Source organism: Fusarium subglutinans (assembly GCF_013396075.1).
Source record: "Fusarium subglutinans strain NRRL 66333 chromosome Unknown NRRL66333_c0000014, whole genome shotgun sequence".
NCBI classification, from domain to species: Eukaryota; Fungi; Ascomycota; class Sordariomycetes; order Hypocreales; family Nectriaceae; genus Fusarium; species Fusarium subglutinans.
In genome coordinates this window covers 172,944-185,315 of record NW_023502077.1, presented here as the reverse complement: position 1 = coordinate 185,315, position 12,372 = coordinate 172,944, and the positions used below count along the sequence as shown (strand labels likewise).

The following is a 12,372-nucleotide window of genomic DNA, read 5'->3' as shown; positions in this document are numbered from 1 at the left end:
GAAGGGGGTTGGGAGGGAAAACTTTGGGAAAAAAGCAGGCATAGACGTTAGGGGCATCATAGAACGGAAATTTTACGTATTTATTTTAATCATTGAGCGAGTTGAGAATCTGTACGAATAGCTATGTGATGTGATTGAGCAAGTCAGAGCTGTTGAGTATATAGAGGGGCATTTGGTATGATCTGATAGAGTCTGCTTCAGGTGAGTAATGTTGAATTCGCCTTTTGGTTCAGCCACTTCTTTTCTTACACAAATCGACACTGATCTAACGTCTCACTCCTTAATTAGTGCGCCTCGTAGTGGAAATGTCCTAATGATTCTGCAGAAATGATGAAAGTGGTCGATTGCAGGTACGCATCAATGACGCCACGATCATAGAGTCCCACTGTTGATTCACATTTGGCGGCCAAACATGTCGATTAGAACGTCATCAATAATTTGTATGTACTTGTTCATAATAAGGCCAACATCCATACTTCCCTAGGTAGATGCTCTGTCATACCCAACCTCACCTTGTCAACCTCTGTGGAACAAGAAAGAATCCATCTTCAACAACACATCTTCAATATGTCTGCACGCATTGCTCGATCTTCAATGGCCTTGAGGCCCTCTCTTCCCATCCAGCGAGGTTTCCGCACAACGAGATTACTTCAACATAACGAGAAGGAACCCATTGGACCGAAATCTTCAGATAAGCCCATGAGCAAGGGTGACAAGTGAGTTTGTGCTGCGGTAGAGTTGAAGATGTGGCTGATGATGAATAGCTCGCACATCGTCATGTTTGGAGGTGTCGGTCTTGCAATCGGTGCAGGATTCTTCTTCCTTATGTCGCGACCCGAAAAAGCAAAGGAACAACCTATCGAGGGTGTTAAGTCAAAGCCCATGAGCCCTAAATAAAGAGAGAGAGAGAGAGAGAATACGAGATACGAGAGAGTCTGGGGTTAGCAACGTGGATATGCAGGGTATAATGATCGATGGCGTAAGCGATGATTGACTTTGAGAGGAATAAGAAAATAGGCCGTCAATAATAAGCAGATCCTATTACATTTACAGGCTGCTCTAACTGCATTATCTACCAAAATCAATGAGGCAGGTCGTCATGTTACGGCATCTCCGCACCTATCACCGCAGAGCCTATATCCCTGTCAAGTTCGCTGTAGGATCTAGTTTACAGCCTCAAAAGAGGCAGCCAAGCCAAAGCTATGCCTCTATTCGTCTGTGATGTGATATACACGTGCGTGTCGCAGTCGACAGACCGCGTAATCAGCACACGACGCGCATTTGAATCACTGTTCAGCCTTCTTAGGCGTTTTTTTGTCTCCCGCTATCAGCCCTACCTACTGCTGGGAATAGTAGGCAGTATTTCCATGGCTATATAGCTGAAGCTCGTCCTCAGTCGATCTGACAATCCCCCACTTCAACCTAACGACCCCTTCTAGTTGCCTTTCCCCACATACAATGGACGGAGACGGCTTCTCGGTTATTTCACTCACCTCGCTCGGCTCGAGTATCTCTCACCGCGTCTTATCCAGCGCCGAAGAGCTCAATGAATTGAACACTGCGCTTCAAGTCCCCGACGAGCGATTGTCCTCGTTCGCGACGAGGCTGTATCAGCTTCATCAGCATGTGGGAGTGCTCGAGACTGCGCTGAATAGCGCCAGTGCCATCTCGGGTCGCTTGCAGACGACGATAAGTCAGAGTCTGGGATCGTGCGATGTTGTCGCGACTGTGTTGAACAAGCAGATTATGAGACTGCAGGCCGAGACGCTGCCGTTGATGGATGAGGTGTTTTTGGTGGTTTATAGTGATGCTGTTGTTGCGTTTTCTCGGCTCTTTGCGTTTTTCGCAAAAGTGCTGTCGATGTAAGTGGTGCTCATCTCGCTGTGTGGTGTGAACGTTTATTTATAATGTGCTAGCAAAGTTCGAGATGATCAAGATTCTGCTCTCGATACCAAGAGTGGAAGAGAGATCTTGGATCATGTTAACAGAGCCTGTCAAAAAGCTTCGCAGACCAAGGATATTCTTTTCACTGGATCGCAGAACGACTCTTATGCCTCGAGTAGTAAAGGACCTCTTCCTGGCGATATCGAGCCCCCGCCTTATGAACCAGCACAACCTTGTTCAGCTCAGTCGCCGAGCGGATCTTCTGGGTTTGCCAAAGGTCTATCTTCATTGACAAACTCGTTCAAGGCCATGACAGCTGGTCTCTGGCCGAAGCCCGATCCTTTGTCCACTGCCCTTTGTCAAGCTGCCCTTCGCGGGGATGTTCAGCAAATGAGCGGTCTACTCGCACAAGGAGCCAACATCAATGGCCGAAACGGAGAAGGCAACTTACCCCTAGGCTGTGCCATCCTGGCCAACCAAGAAGACGCCGTGCGGTTCCTCATCGGTTCTGGTGCCGACACCAATGGCAAAGACATGAAGATTCCACCCGTCTTCCTGGCCGCATCAGTTGGAAGCATTGGCGTTGCAAAGATGCTCATCGACCAGGGCACGTGGAACGTCAACGCTGCCAGTTGGTCTGGACAATCATACTTTGTCGATGTATGCAACAGTGAGAATCTAGAGGGTATTCAGCTTCTCTTGGACAACGGGGCCAAGCCAAACACGACCAACACCTCTGGACGACCGGTTCTCGCACAGGCTGTCAAGAAGGGTAACTTGGAGCTTGTTAGAATGCTGCTTCAACATGGCGCGAATCCAGACACTAGCGATCTCTCGGGTAATTCGCTATTGTCTATTGCAGCGAGCCAGGACCGTATGGATATGATGAAGCTGCTTCTTGAAAGTGGAACAAATGCAAGCTCAAAGAACCTGAGCGGATTATCTGTGCTCGCAGACGCTGTTGCAAAGAGAAAACTAGACATGGCAGAACTTCTTCTCAAACATGGCGCCAATGCCAGCGCAAAGGATCTCGTCGGCCACCCGATTCTCGTCATCGCCCTGCGCGACAGCAAGCTTTCACAGAACGACAAAGTTCGAGCCGTGAGAATGCTTCTCGACCACGGCGCTTCACCAAACGTATTAGACGGAACCTGGGGCGTCGCAGCGATATGCTTCGCCATGGAGACAGGCAGCACAGACCTAGTGAGAATGATGCTCGCAGCTGGATCAAACACCAAGAAGAAGATGAGCAGCGGCGAGACACTCTTGCTCTATGCTATTGATAACGGGAAGAGGGACCAGGCCAAGCTTCTTCTCGAAGCTGGCGCTGATGCTAATGCGGCGGATAAGAAGGGCAGAACCCCGTTGATGCAGGCTATTTCGAGGAGGGATACGGAGCTGATAAGGGTTCTGAAAGCACATGGAGCGGATATGAGTGTTGGAGGGTGTATTTCACCGGCGGAGCTGGCGCAGTCGATGGGCGATCTTGAGATTCTGCAGATATTGGGCTTTGGGTCTTCTTCACAGAGAGGACCAGCTCGAGCGCATTCACCGCCTCCGCCTGGATATGATGCAGCTATGGGCAAAGTATAAGAAACAGAAGTAAATAAGCGGTTGATACCCCTGAATAATAATTAATATTTCTATTTTCCCAAAACGCCGTCTATGTCGCTGTCTTTATTGCTGGTTGAGAATCTCCTTCAACCACCACACATGTATCCTCTCATCCTTTGTCAACTCAGGGTGAAAGCTTGTTCCTAGCACGTTACCCTGTCTAACAGCTACAATGTCCCCTGAATCGTCCTTGGTATTGGCTTGTGATACGCCGGACTTCATCTTATCTACTCGACCTGGCAACTTGGCCAGGACTTCAACTGGTGGTCGTCCATCGTCAGACGAGCCGATGACTTCTTCCACGACGGGTGCGCGGATGAAGACACCAGGGAAGGATTTGTTGTCGTTTAAGAAGGGGAGATTCATTCCTGACTCGAAACTCTCCATTTGACGTCCAAAGTGGTTGCGGTGAACGCGGACTGCGAGACCACCGATGAGTTCTTGACCACCTTTCTTGGTGGCATTTGCTTCGTCTGAGAGGAGGATCAGACCTGCACAGGTTCCCCAGACTGGCCTCTTGTGTACTCTGATTTATATTAGTATTTGGATCATCTTAGTAGATGGGGCTGCTTACTTGACGAAATCTCTCAATGGCTCAAGCAGACCAGATTGAGCTGCGACAAAAGAGATTGTCGTGCTCTCGCCACCAGGAATAATAAGAGCATTACACTGATCAAGCTCTTCTTTCGTGCGAACTTCAATACAGTGAAATTTCGTCTTGGAAACACCTTCTGCAGAAGAAAGGTACTCTGCTGCCTTTCGCACAAGATCGATATGCTCAGCAAAGCCACCCTGAAGGGCCAAGACACCGACCGTAAGACTGATCATTTTGACTTGGAGATCTCAACAACAATGATTTGCCAGAGGTTTGTAAGATGATAAAGAACAAGCAGCGATAACGGACAGTTTAAACTCGGAGCCTTTCACCGAAGGCAAAAAAACTTAGTCACTCGCAAGTGACACACAAGATAGTAAATGGTTCCCCAGATTCTGGTGATGGGTACCGGAGTGACCCAAAAGGGATAAAGACGTGCATTAGAGCGCATGAAGGCTGCATGCATGACGGAGCCGCTAGGGCGAGATGTACCTCCGGGCTGCCCCGATTGTTCTCCGGGCTAAGAATTAAGAGTTGAGGAGGTGATTGAACTAAGTATATTGAGTCAGTTACTTACTAGAGGTCATGTCTAGCATGTCTCGAAGGGTTGAGAGAGCAGATAATACGCGTGGACAATGGAGGAGAGAGAAGATGGCTTATCGTGGCGAACTCATGTCATGCAAGATAAGAGATGAGCGAGTGAGATGAGATGAGACATTATCTACAATCTACCAAATGATTCCATCCATGATATCACAAGAAATCTAGAACAATGCAGGCATGTATGCATGCATATGCAGCATATCCCCCTCTTTGGATACTCCTCACCTGCACCCTTTTGAGCCTCGTCTTCCCGACAATTGCCGCCTCTAAACATCGGCACATGTCAATGAATCATCCAATTACTGTCGCTCGCTGTAGGGCGCGCTTAAAGATGGGCCGGAGCTCGATGCCGGTGGGTTTTAGGGTCCTCACAGTGGCTATGGCGCATTAGACTTGCATATTCGGAGGCCGCGGCTGCAGTAAATTGGTGTCATTTATTAGCTGGACCCTTTTTTGACTCCGCACTCACGGCGCCGTATACCGGGTGCGGAGGCGGAGGCGGAGGGAGGGCCGGAGGTACATACAGCTAGTTACCTAACAGTCAGACTAGGAGAAACTCTACCTATTTGTTCTTGTTAACTTCTTCTTTGAGTAATACCCTTTCTAGCCATTAAGTCTGTCCTGCATAAGAGAGCGGAAAAACTTATAATTACCTGTTCCCCTCTCTTTTCACTCCAACTCTCCAACTCAAACCATACCCTCATACCCCCACTACCTTTTATCTTTCACTACCTACTCCCTCACATCACATCTTCACCATGACCAACGACTCCTCCAACACTGGTGCCGCCTCCAACGGCGAGGCCAAGTCCTCCTTCACCGTCAAGGCCGGCCTCGCCCAGATGCTCAAGGGCGGCGTCATCATGGACGTCACAAACGCTGAGCAGGCCCGCATCGCCGAAGAAGCCGGTGCCTGCGCCGTCATGGCCCTCGAGCGAGTCCCCGCCGACATCCGCAAAGACGGCGGCGTAGCCCGCATGTCAGACCCCGCCATGATCAAGCAGATCCAAGAAGCCGTCACCATCCCCGTCATGGCAAAGGCCCGCATCGGCCACTTTGTCGAGTGCCAGATTCTCGAGGCCCTTGGCGTCGACTACATCGACGAATCTGAGGTCCTCACCCCCGCAGACGACGAGAGCCACGTCGAGAAGAGCACTTTCGGGGTTCCTTTTGTCTGCGGGTGCAGAAACCTCGGTGAGGCGCTGCGAAGAATCGCAGAGGGCGCTGCTATGATCCGAACAAAGGGCGAGGCTGGCACCGGCGATGTCGTCGAGGCCGTGCGACACATGAAGACGGTCAACAAGCAGATCGCACAAGCCAAGGCCGCGCTCGCCGAGGGCGGTATCATCCGCATCCGCGAACTCGCCCGCGAGCTCGAAGTCGACGCCGATCTCCTCCGCCAGACCGCGGAGCTAGGCCGTCTGCCCGTCGTCAACTTCGCCGCCGGCGGTGTCGCCACGCCCGCTGACGCTGCGCTCATGATGCAGCTCGGCTGCGACGGTGTCTTTGTCGGCAGCGGTATTTTCAAGTCGGGCGACCCTGCGAAGCGGGCCAAGGCTATCGTGCGTGCGACTACACACTACAAGGATGCCAAGGTGCTGGCTGAGACTAGCACGGGGCTTGGCGAGGCTATGGTGGGAATCAACTGCGATAGCATGAAGCCTGAGGAGAAGCTTGCTGGACGAGGATGGTAGGCTGTGTAAAAGAAGTGTTTTGTTTTTGGCGTTGATGGGGATTCATCATGAAAAAGAATAGGTCAAGGAAAAATGAGGACAGTTGAGAAGATCAACTCGGCTAGATATGCATGGACGATATAAGCGGGTGTTGCAACACCATAACTAACTGATAACAAATTTCTCCCATTCTTCTCTGCTGTAATGAGTACCCGTGTATTATTTCCAGTTGTTGTCCCTATTCCGAGGTATGCCAACAAACCGTTCTTGTCTATCCCTATGATCGTCTGGTCTATGCTGTCTCAGTCGAACCCCAAGGTGCTTCGTATATAATGCCATCCAACGATGCCAAAATGCCACCATTTCGAAAATCGCACCTGAAAATACCCCAAAATACCCGATATAGTCATCCTATATAGGCAAAAAAGAACCATATTGCCGATCAAATCGAAAGATCAGTGCCGCTTCTTCTTCGTCTTTCTGCCCACTTCTTCATCTTCACTCTCTTCATTCTGAGGTCTCTTGCCACCCTTGCCACTCAGACGGCTGGCAGCATTTCGCTTCTTGTCATTGCCAGCCTTGTTATTCTCTTTGCGCTGCGTCTCACATTAGTACTGACATCATAAAACCATGGTTATGTACTTACGACAAGCTCGGCAACTGGAGAGTTGGTGATTCGGGAGAGCCAAGATGAGCGTAGAGCTGAGTGAATCAAAACCTTGTTGTCCTAGTCAAGTTAGTTCTTTGTTGATAAGTGAAAAGGGGGTTAGCTCACTCGAAAAGCGTTCACGAGGCGTTCCTAACGCTCTCCAAAACTAGCGAACTGCTCCCACTGACACTCGGCATTGCTCCAGAGTGGAACATAGTTCCTATCCTGCTGCGACAACATGGCTGAGTCCTATGACTGTGGTTAGCAAAGCTTATGTAGCTATAAAAGGCAGACTTACGAGAATCTTGGAGCTAAGAATCTCAATCTCAATGTTGGACAACTGACGGTGAACAACATTCTTCCACTGCTCATTCACAGGAGGCATCCTATCAATAGGAGGTTCGATTTGGTGATCAAGCATATCAGACGGCTCAACAGAAAGTCCAACACTCTTTCGATAGGCCGTGACCTCTTCAACCCACTGCACAGCAAGCTTCGACCCCATCTTCGTTCGCCATCCCCTCGGATTCGACCAGTCCACGATAGCCATGAAGAGTTCCTGCACACGGGCGCGATACGCTTCGTTGGTTCGAGGGAATGTGGGATCCATGTCTGGCGGTGTGACCGTTACTTCATGGTGTGCGAGGGAGAGGAAGAGATTGCCTATTTGGCGAGCTTGGACTGGGTTCGTGATGTAGCCCTGGTACTCGTGGGTGAAGTGCTGCAGCTCTGAGAGGAGTGACTGCTGCTCTAAAGTGTGAGGGTTGATGTTGGCTGGGTTGGTTGGGATCTTGTGACGGATTGGTTCGTTGGGGGCAGGGCCTTTGTGAGGTGGTGCTTGAGAGAGGGGATTGTGAGGTTGCGAGACTTGGAAGGCTGGGTGAGACACTGGCCCCGGGAGAGGTTGATGAAGCTGACTGTTCATAGAGAAGAAGAGTTGCTGCTGGGGGTATCGGGTTCGTCTAATCTGACGTCCGCCAAGACCAGCGGGTTGTCGTACGGGAAAAGGCTGCATTTGCTGAAGGGCCGGCTGGTCATAGAACGACTGACCCATCGGGATAGGGTAAGACTGAGGCTGATTATTAAGTGGCGGATATGGCTGTGTCTGGAATGACTCTGGCAAGTAGTCCTCAGGATTCATAGGTGAAGAGAACTGAGTCGCAGGTGTGACAGCAGAAGAGACAGGAACTTGACTATCATCGTCGGCGATAGTACTGCCATTATTGTTAGGCCCACTCAACTGTGCATCGGACCCTGAAGAAGTCTGAGTCCGAGCATTTTCTGCCTGGTATGCCTCCATGAACTCCTTTTCAAAAGGATTAGATGTTAGGAGAGCTTCGTCGTCGATTCCATATTGGGCCTGAGGGTTCTGGAAGGCGGAATTGTTGAGACTCGTGAACATATCAACCTTGGTATCTTCGTCAACTTCCTCAGTACCATCCATGTGGTCATTAAGACGCTGGTCGAAGTTCGTGCTGGCAATAGAATCAAGGAGATGTTGAGTGTCTTCGTAAGACATGTCTGCCATATTGGGCGGTCAAAACGAGTGAATGAGTGAGGAGGGGACGGAAGTACTGGGTGGTGGTTGAAGTGAAGGTTGAGTGGGGTGAAGGAAGAAGAATTCGATATCGATGGGAATTTGGATTTATAGTCGCATCGGAATGGTTGCCCGGTTATTTGGAACTACAATATAAAGAAGTGTAAGAAACGCTTGTTGCAGCGCTAGGTGCATGATGGCATGGAGCCCAGTGGAAGCCTTTCTAGGCATTATTCGAGCACCTATACCCCTAAACAAAGCAGACTCTCTATCAAAGAACCAATCAAAATATAGAGCAAAGAATACTAGCCTTTTGGCTCTTTGCTTGTATAGTTTCGAGTACCTCAGGCTTTGTCACTTCTTGAGATAAATGATTGGACTTTGTTATCCTGACATATGGCAGCCTTGCGTGTATGGCACGATATAGCGTGCAGCTACTGCGCCTCAGATTTAACTAAAAAGATGCTGAAGAATTATGATTAGCCTATACAATAAAGTAAAGACGCTGCTATATGGTCGCTCCTTTGTGCAGCATCGTCAAGAAATGGTTATTGAGGTAACTAGCAGCTGCAGAAAGTCAGATGCCGCAGTATTGTTCTATCTGAGAGCTTATTATAGTATTGATTGCTACCTGTGACATGGTCTTGGGTTTTCTAATAGCTCACTTCATGCAGTCTTTTTGTTCTCTCATTTGGTGTGAACAAACTCGCAGCCCACACAGACTTCAGCCTGTTCAGGAACCAGTTACGTGATGTCTCATTGTGAGAATGACCAAAAAGAAAGTTGCTATAACAATGAAAGGGATACACTTTGAAGAATCTCAAGTAGCAAATATTGACGTCTTCAAACTGGTGGTGTCGGAGATTCTAGAGCTAGCAACTGCAACAGGAAAGACGACAGATCAAAAAGGAGAGTAAATGTGACAGTCATTAGCCAATGACATTCTTGTTTTTATTGACCAAGGAGATATTAGATGTGTTTCCCAGCATAAAGGTACCTTTCAGGATATTTACGCAAAGAAGCGGGAGCCTGCATGGTACCTGCATAGGCGTTGCATTGGTGTACAAACACTGAACTGAACAAAGCATCCATGCATAAACACGCTCTGCCTCTTTTTATTCTCTTTGTGGATTTCCCTGTATGATCTGCACAGTTGTAATACGTGTTGGTCTTGGAATGGCTATAAGGGTATGATTCCATGGATGAACTTGCAGAAGGTGTTTACGCTCATATGCATCGCGTGCACCCTTTGAACCATACTATTGGGCTTCATAAAGGACAAGAGAAATTCATCATTACGTAAGGGTAGACACTCTTTCACCTGGGTAGGAACCGGATACCAAACAAAACAGATAGGCACGCTATCGCTCGCAAATAACAACATCCAGGTATCCGCTTCAGTGCCTCAGATCAGGCAGAGCACCAAATAAATAGACCAGAATCAACCTCTCCACAGATATTCACCAGATACCCCCAGACATCGAGAAGCAAGCTCAGCAGTCACCTCTCACTGAAGAGCAACGCCATAGTCCTGACATCCACTAAACACCCACCTCCCCTCCCTTTTCAACAGCGTAAACGCATTCACGCCATCATGTTTAGGTGCCCCATTTATCTCAACCACAAAGGGCGCCCAAACCAACGCAATATCTCCGTGTTTTCGGACCTGAATATCATGTAACTTCTCTTGAATAGTGATGCCACTCTTGATCATACCCTGTAGACGAACGATGGACTGCTTCATAGTCATAGGCGCTGGCTCAGCGGGTGGTCTGTAGAGAGTAACTCCAGCGTTGGGAAGAAACCATTGTTTGAGAACGTCCCAGTCTGGATGGGAGAAGTCGTCTAGAAGAGCGTTGATGGGCTTCATGATTTCTTGGGTGAGAGCTGCTTCATCTTCTGGGTGTGGTGTATCGAGGGAGCGCTCAGTCGAAGCGAGACCTGATATCTTCCACCGTCCTTCGGTGTAAGCTAATCCGAGGATGCCCTTCTTATGGCTGATGATAGTACCATCGTCGGCACGGATGGACCAACCAGTCCAGACCGCAGCGAGCTTCTCGTGAATGAAGAGTTCTTGAGGTTCGTCTATGGCCCATTCAAGATGACCCTTTTGCTTTTTGTCGTTGAGGAACAACTCTCCTAGCGTCGTCTGTTCGATAGTGTCTGAGGTGGACTGTATGACGTAAGAGGTCTCGAGAAGGTGGTTGCGGGCGTCTTTGGGGTTTTGGGACGAGATGTTGAAGAAGTCTGCGAGAGCAGATAGAACAGCTGCCTTGGTGTCTTGAGAATCAGCCATTTTAGTCGATATCTATTCTACTAATTACCGAGTGGATTAAATAAAGATTAGAAAAAATATACGTCAAAGAAATGCAAAGATGACAGGTCGAGAAGCACACTGGATAATAGCGTGCCTGAGTTACCTAGTTATCCATTTACCCCGGTTCAGACACTCATACTATTCCAGAAATAGGCAAATTTTCGATCAATTCTATTCACGCTCAAATAACAATCTATCATGTATAAAATCACAGGGAAGAATAAGCATTAAGCGCCAATTGACCTCCCAAATGAGCATAAAGCACATTCCCACTCGCAATCTTGCCCGTCTTGATCAAATCCATCATCCCCGCCAGACTCTTGCCCTCATACACAGGATCCGTGATGAACGCCTCCGTAGCAGCGCCAAACTTCATAGCCTCGATGGTCGTCTCGTCAGGAATGCCGTAGATCTTGGCGTTGTAGTTGGGGTCCAGGATCACGTCGTCCGCTGTGATGTCGTCCTCGCTGAGGCCAATCTTGGCCGCTGTGGATTTGGCGATGCGCAGGACTTGGTCGAATGTCTGCTGTACTTTGCCTGAGGCGTCGATGCCGATGATCTTGCGCGCTGGAGAGCCGTTCTTCTTCTGCGCGAGCTTGAAGCCGGCGATCATGCCGGCGAATGTTGAGCCTGTCACGGCGCATACGATAATAGTGTCGAAGAAGATTCCTAGTTCCTTCTCTTGGGCCTCGACTTCAAATGCCCAGCGTGCGAAACCTAGACCGCCGAGGGGATGGTCTGAAGCTCCGGCGGGGATGTAGTATGGCTTGCGGCCGTTGCTCTTGAGCTCATCTGTGAGCTTGGCGAGAGTTGTCTTGTGCTCGATACCGAATGTCGAAGGGTCGAGTCTCACATCACCGCCCATGAGTCGCGAGAGCTGAATGTTGCCGACCTTTTCATAGCCGGGATCTTCCCAGTCAACCCAGTGTTCTTGGACCGTGGCGGCTTTGAGACCGAGCTTTGTAGCGACGGCGGTTACGGCGCGGGTGTGGTTGGACTGGACGCCGCCGATGGAGACGAGGGTATCACAGCCTTGGGCTTGGGCCTCAGCAGCGAGGTACCTATTTTTATTAGCTACCTGTGCCGTGGATGAGGTTCGGAGAGCGACTTACTCTAGCTTTCGGACTTTGTTGCCACCATAGGCGAGACCGGAATTACAGTCCTCTCGCTTCGCATAGACATTGACCTTTCCACCGAGAGCAGCGGATATTCTAGGGAGGGGCTGAAGAGGCGATGCGCCGAAGAGAAAGTTCTCTCGGGGGATGCTAGCAAAGGGTTCGGGAAGAGTAACAACAGTCATTTTGTCTCGTACAATACAATACAATAGAATTGAATCTAATATGCCAATCACAAAAAGTCCAGGGAATCGTCACGATAATAAAGCTTCTTCTACCCTTGGACCCCTCCGTTGCCGGCATCGCGGGGCACGAATGGCATGGTCCACTCTGAGAGCCAAGACATTGCCATTGAGATTAGTGATTGGGTGACTTGTGTTGTAGG

At 49.4% G+C, this 12,372-nt stretch overlaps 7 protein-coding genes across 7 annotated transcripts; 3 read left to right on the top strand and 4 right to left on the bottom strand.

Annotated features, from left to right (window-relative positions):
- Window positions 1–567: 567 nt before the first annotated feature.
- On the top strand, window positions 568–897 carry FSUBG_1785 (uncharacterized protein; the record flags this gene model as incomplete). The annotated part of the gene is made up of 2 exons (XM_036679489.1): window positions 568–716; window positions 765–897. The coding sequence occupies 2 exons, from the start codon at window positions 568–570 to the stop codon at window positions 895–897; spliced, it is 282 nt and encodes a 93-aa protein (XP_036542702.1).
- Window positions 898–1,458: 561 nt separating this feature from the next.
- FSUBG_1784 (ankyrin protein) lies at window positions 1,459–3,477 on the top strand (the record flags this gene model as incomplete). Its single annotated transcript, XM_036679488.1, has 2 exons — window positions 1,459–1,862; window positions 1,917–3,477. 2 exons carry the CDS (start codon window positions 1,459–1,461, stop codon window positions 3,475–3,477), a joined length of 1,965 nt encoding a protein of 654 aa, XP_036542701.1.
- Window positions 3,478–3,561: 84 nt separating this feature from the next.
- FSUBG_1783 (glutamine amidotransferase) lies at window positions 3,562–4,326 on the bottom strand (the record flags this gene model as incomplete). The annotated part of the gene is made up of 2 exons (XM_036679487.1): window positions 3,562–4,024; window positions 4,073–4,326. 2 exons carry the CDS (start codon window positions 4,324–4,326, stop codon window positions 3,562–3,564), a joined length of 717 nt encoding a protein of 238 aa, XP_036542700.1.
- Window positions 4,327–5,454: 1,128 nt separating this feature from the next.
- On the top strand, window positions 5,455–6,390 carry FSUBG_1782 (pyridoxine biosynthesis PDX1; the record flags this gene model as incomplete). The annotated part of the gene is made up of 1 exon (XM_036679486.1): window positions 5,455–6,390. The coding sequence occupies one exon, from the start codon at window positions 5,455–5,457 to the stop codon at window positions 6,388–6,390; it is 936 nt and encodes a 311-aa protein (XP_036542699.1).
- A 434-nt stretch (window positions 6,391–6,824) lies between these two features.
- Window positions 6,825–8,546, bottom strand: FSUBG_1781 (uncharacterized protein; the record flags this gene model as incomplete). Its single annotated transcript, XM_036679485.1, has 3 exons — window positions 6,825–6,965; window positions 7,016–7,096; window positions 7,317–8,546. 3 exons carry the CDS (start codon window positions 8,544–8,546, stop codon window positions 6,825–6,827), a joined length of 1,452 nt encoding a protein of 483 aa, XP_036542698.1.
- A 1,516-nt stretch (window positions 8,547–10,062) lies between these two features.
- FSUBG_1780 (uncharacterized protein) lies at window positions 10,063–10,851 on the bottom strand (the record flags this gene model as incomplete). The annotated part of the gene is made up of 1 exon (XM_036679484.1): window positions 10,063–10,851. The coding sequence occupies one exon, from the start codon at window positions 10,849–10,851 to the stop codon at window positions 10,063–10,065; it is 789 nt and encodes a 262-aa protein (XP_036542697.1).
- A 229-nt stretch (window positions 10,852–11,080) lies between these two features.
- On the bottom strand, window positions 11,081–12,172 carry FSUBG_1779 (1-aminocyclopropane-1-carboxylate deaminase; the record flags this gene model as incomplete). Its single annotated transcript, XM_036679482.1, has 2 exons — window positions 11,081–11,933; window positions 11,985–12,172. The coding sequence occupies 2 exons, from the start codon at window positions 12,170–12,172 to the stop codon at window positions 11,081–11,083; spliced, it is 1,041 nt and encodes a 346-aa protein (XP_036542696.1).
- Window positions 12,173–12,372: the final 200 nt, after the last annotated feature.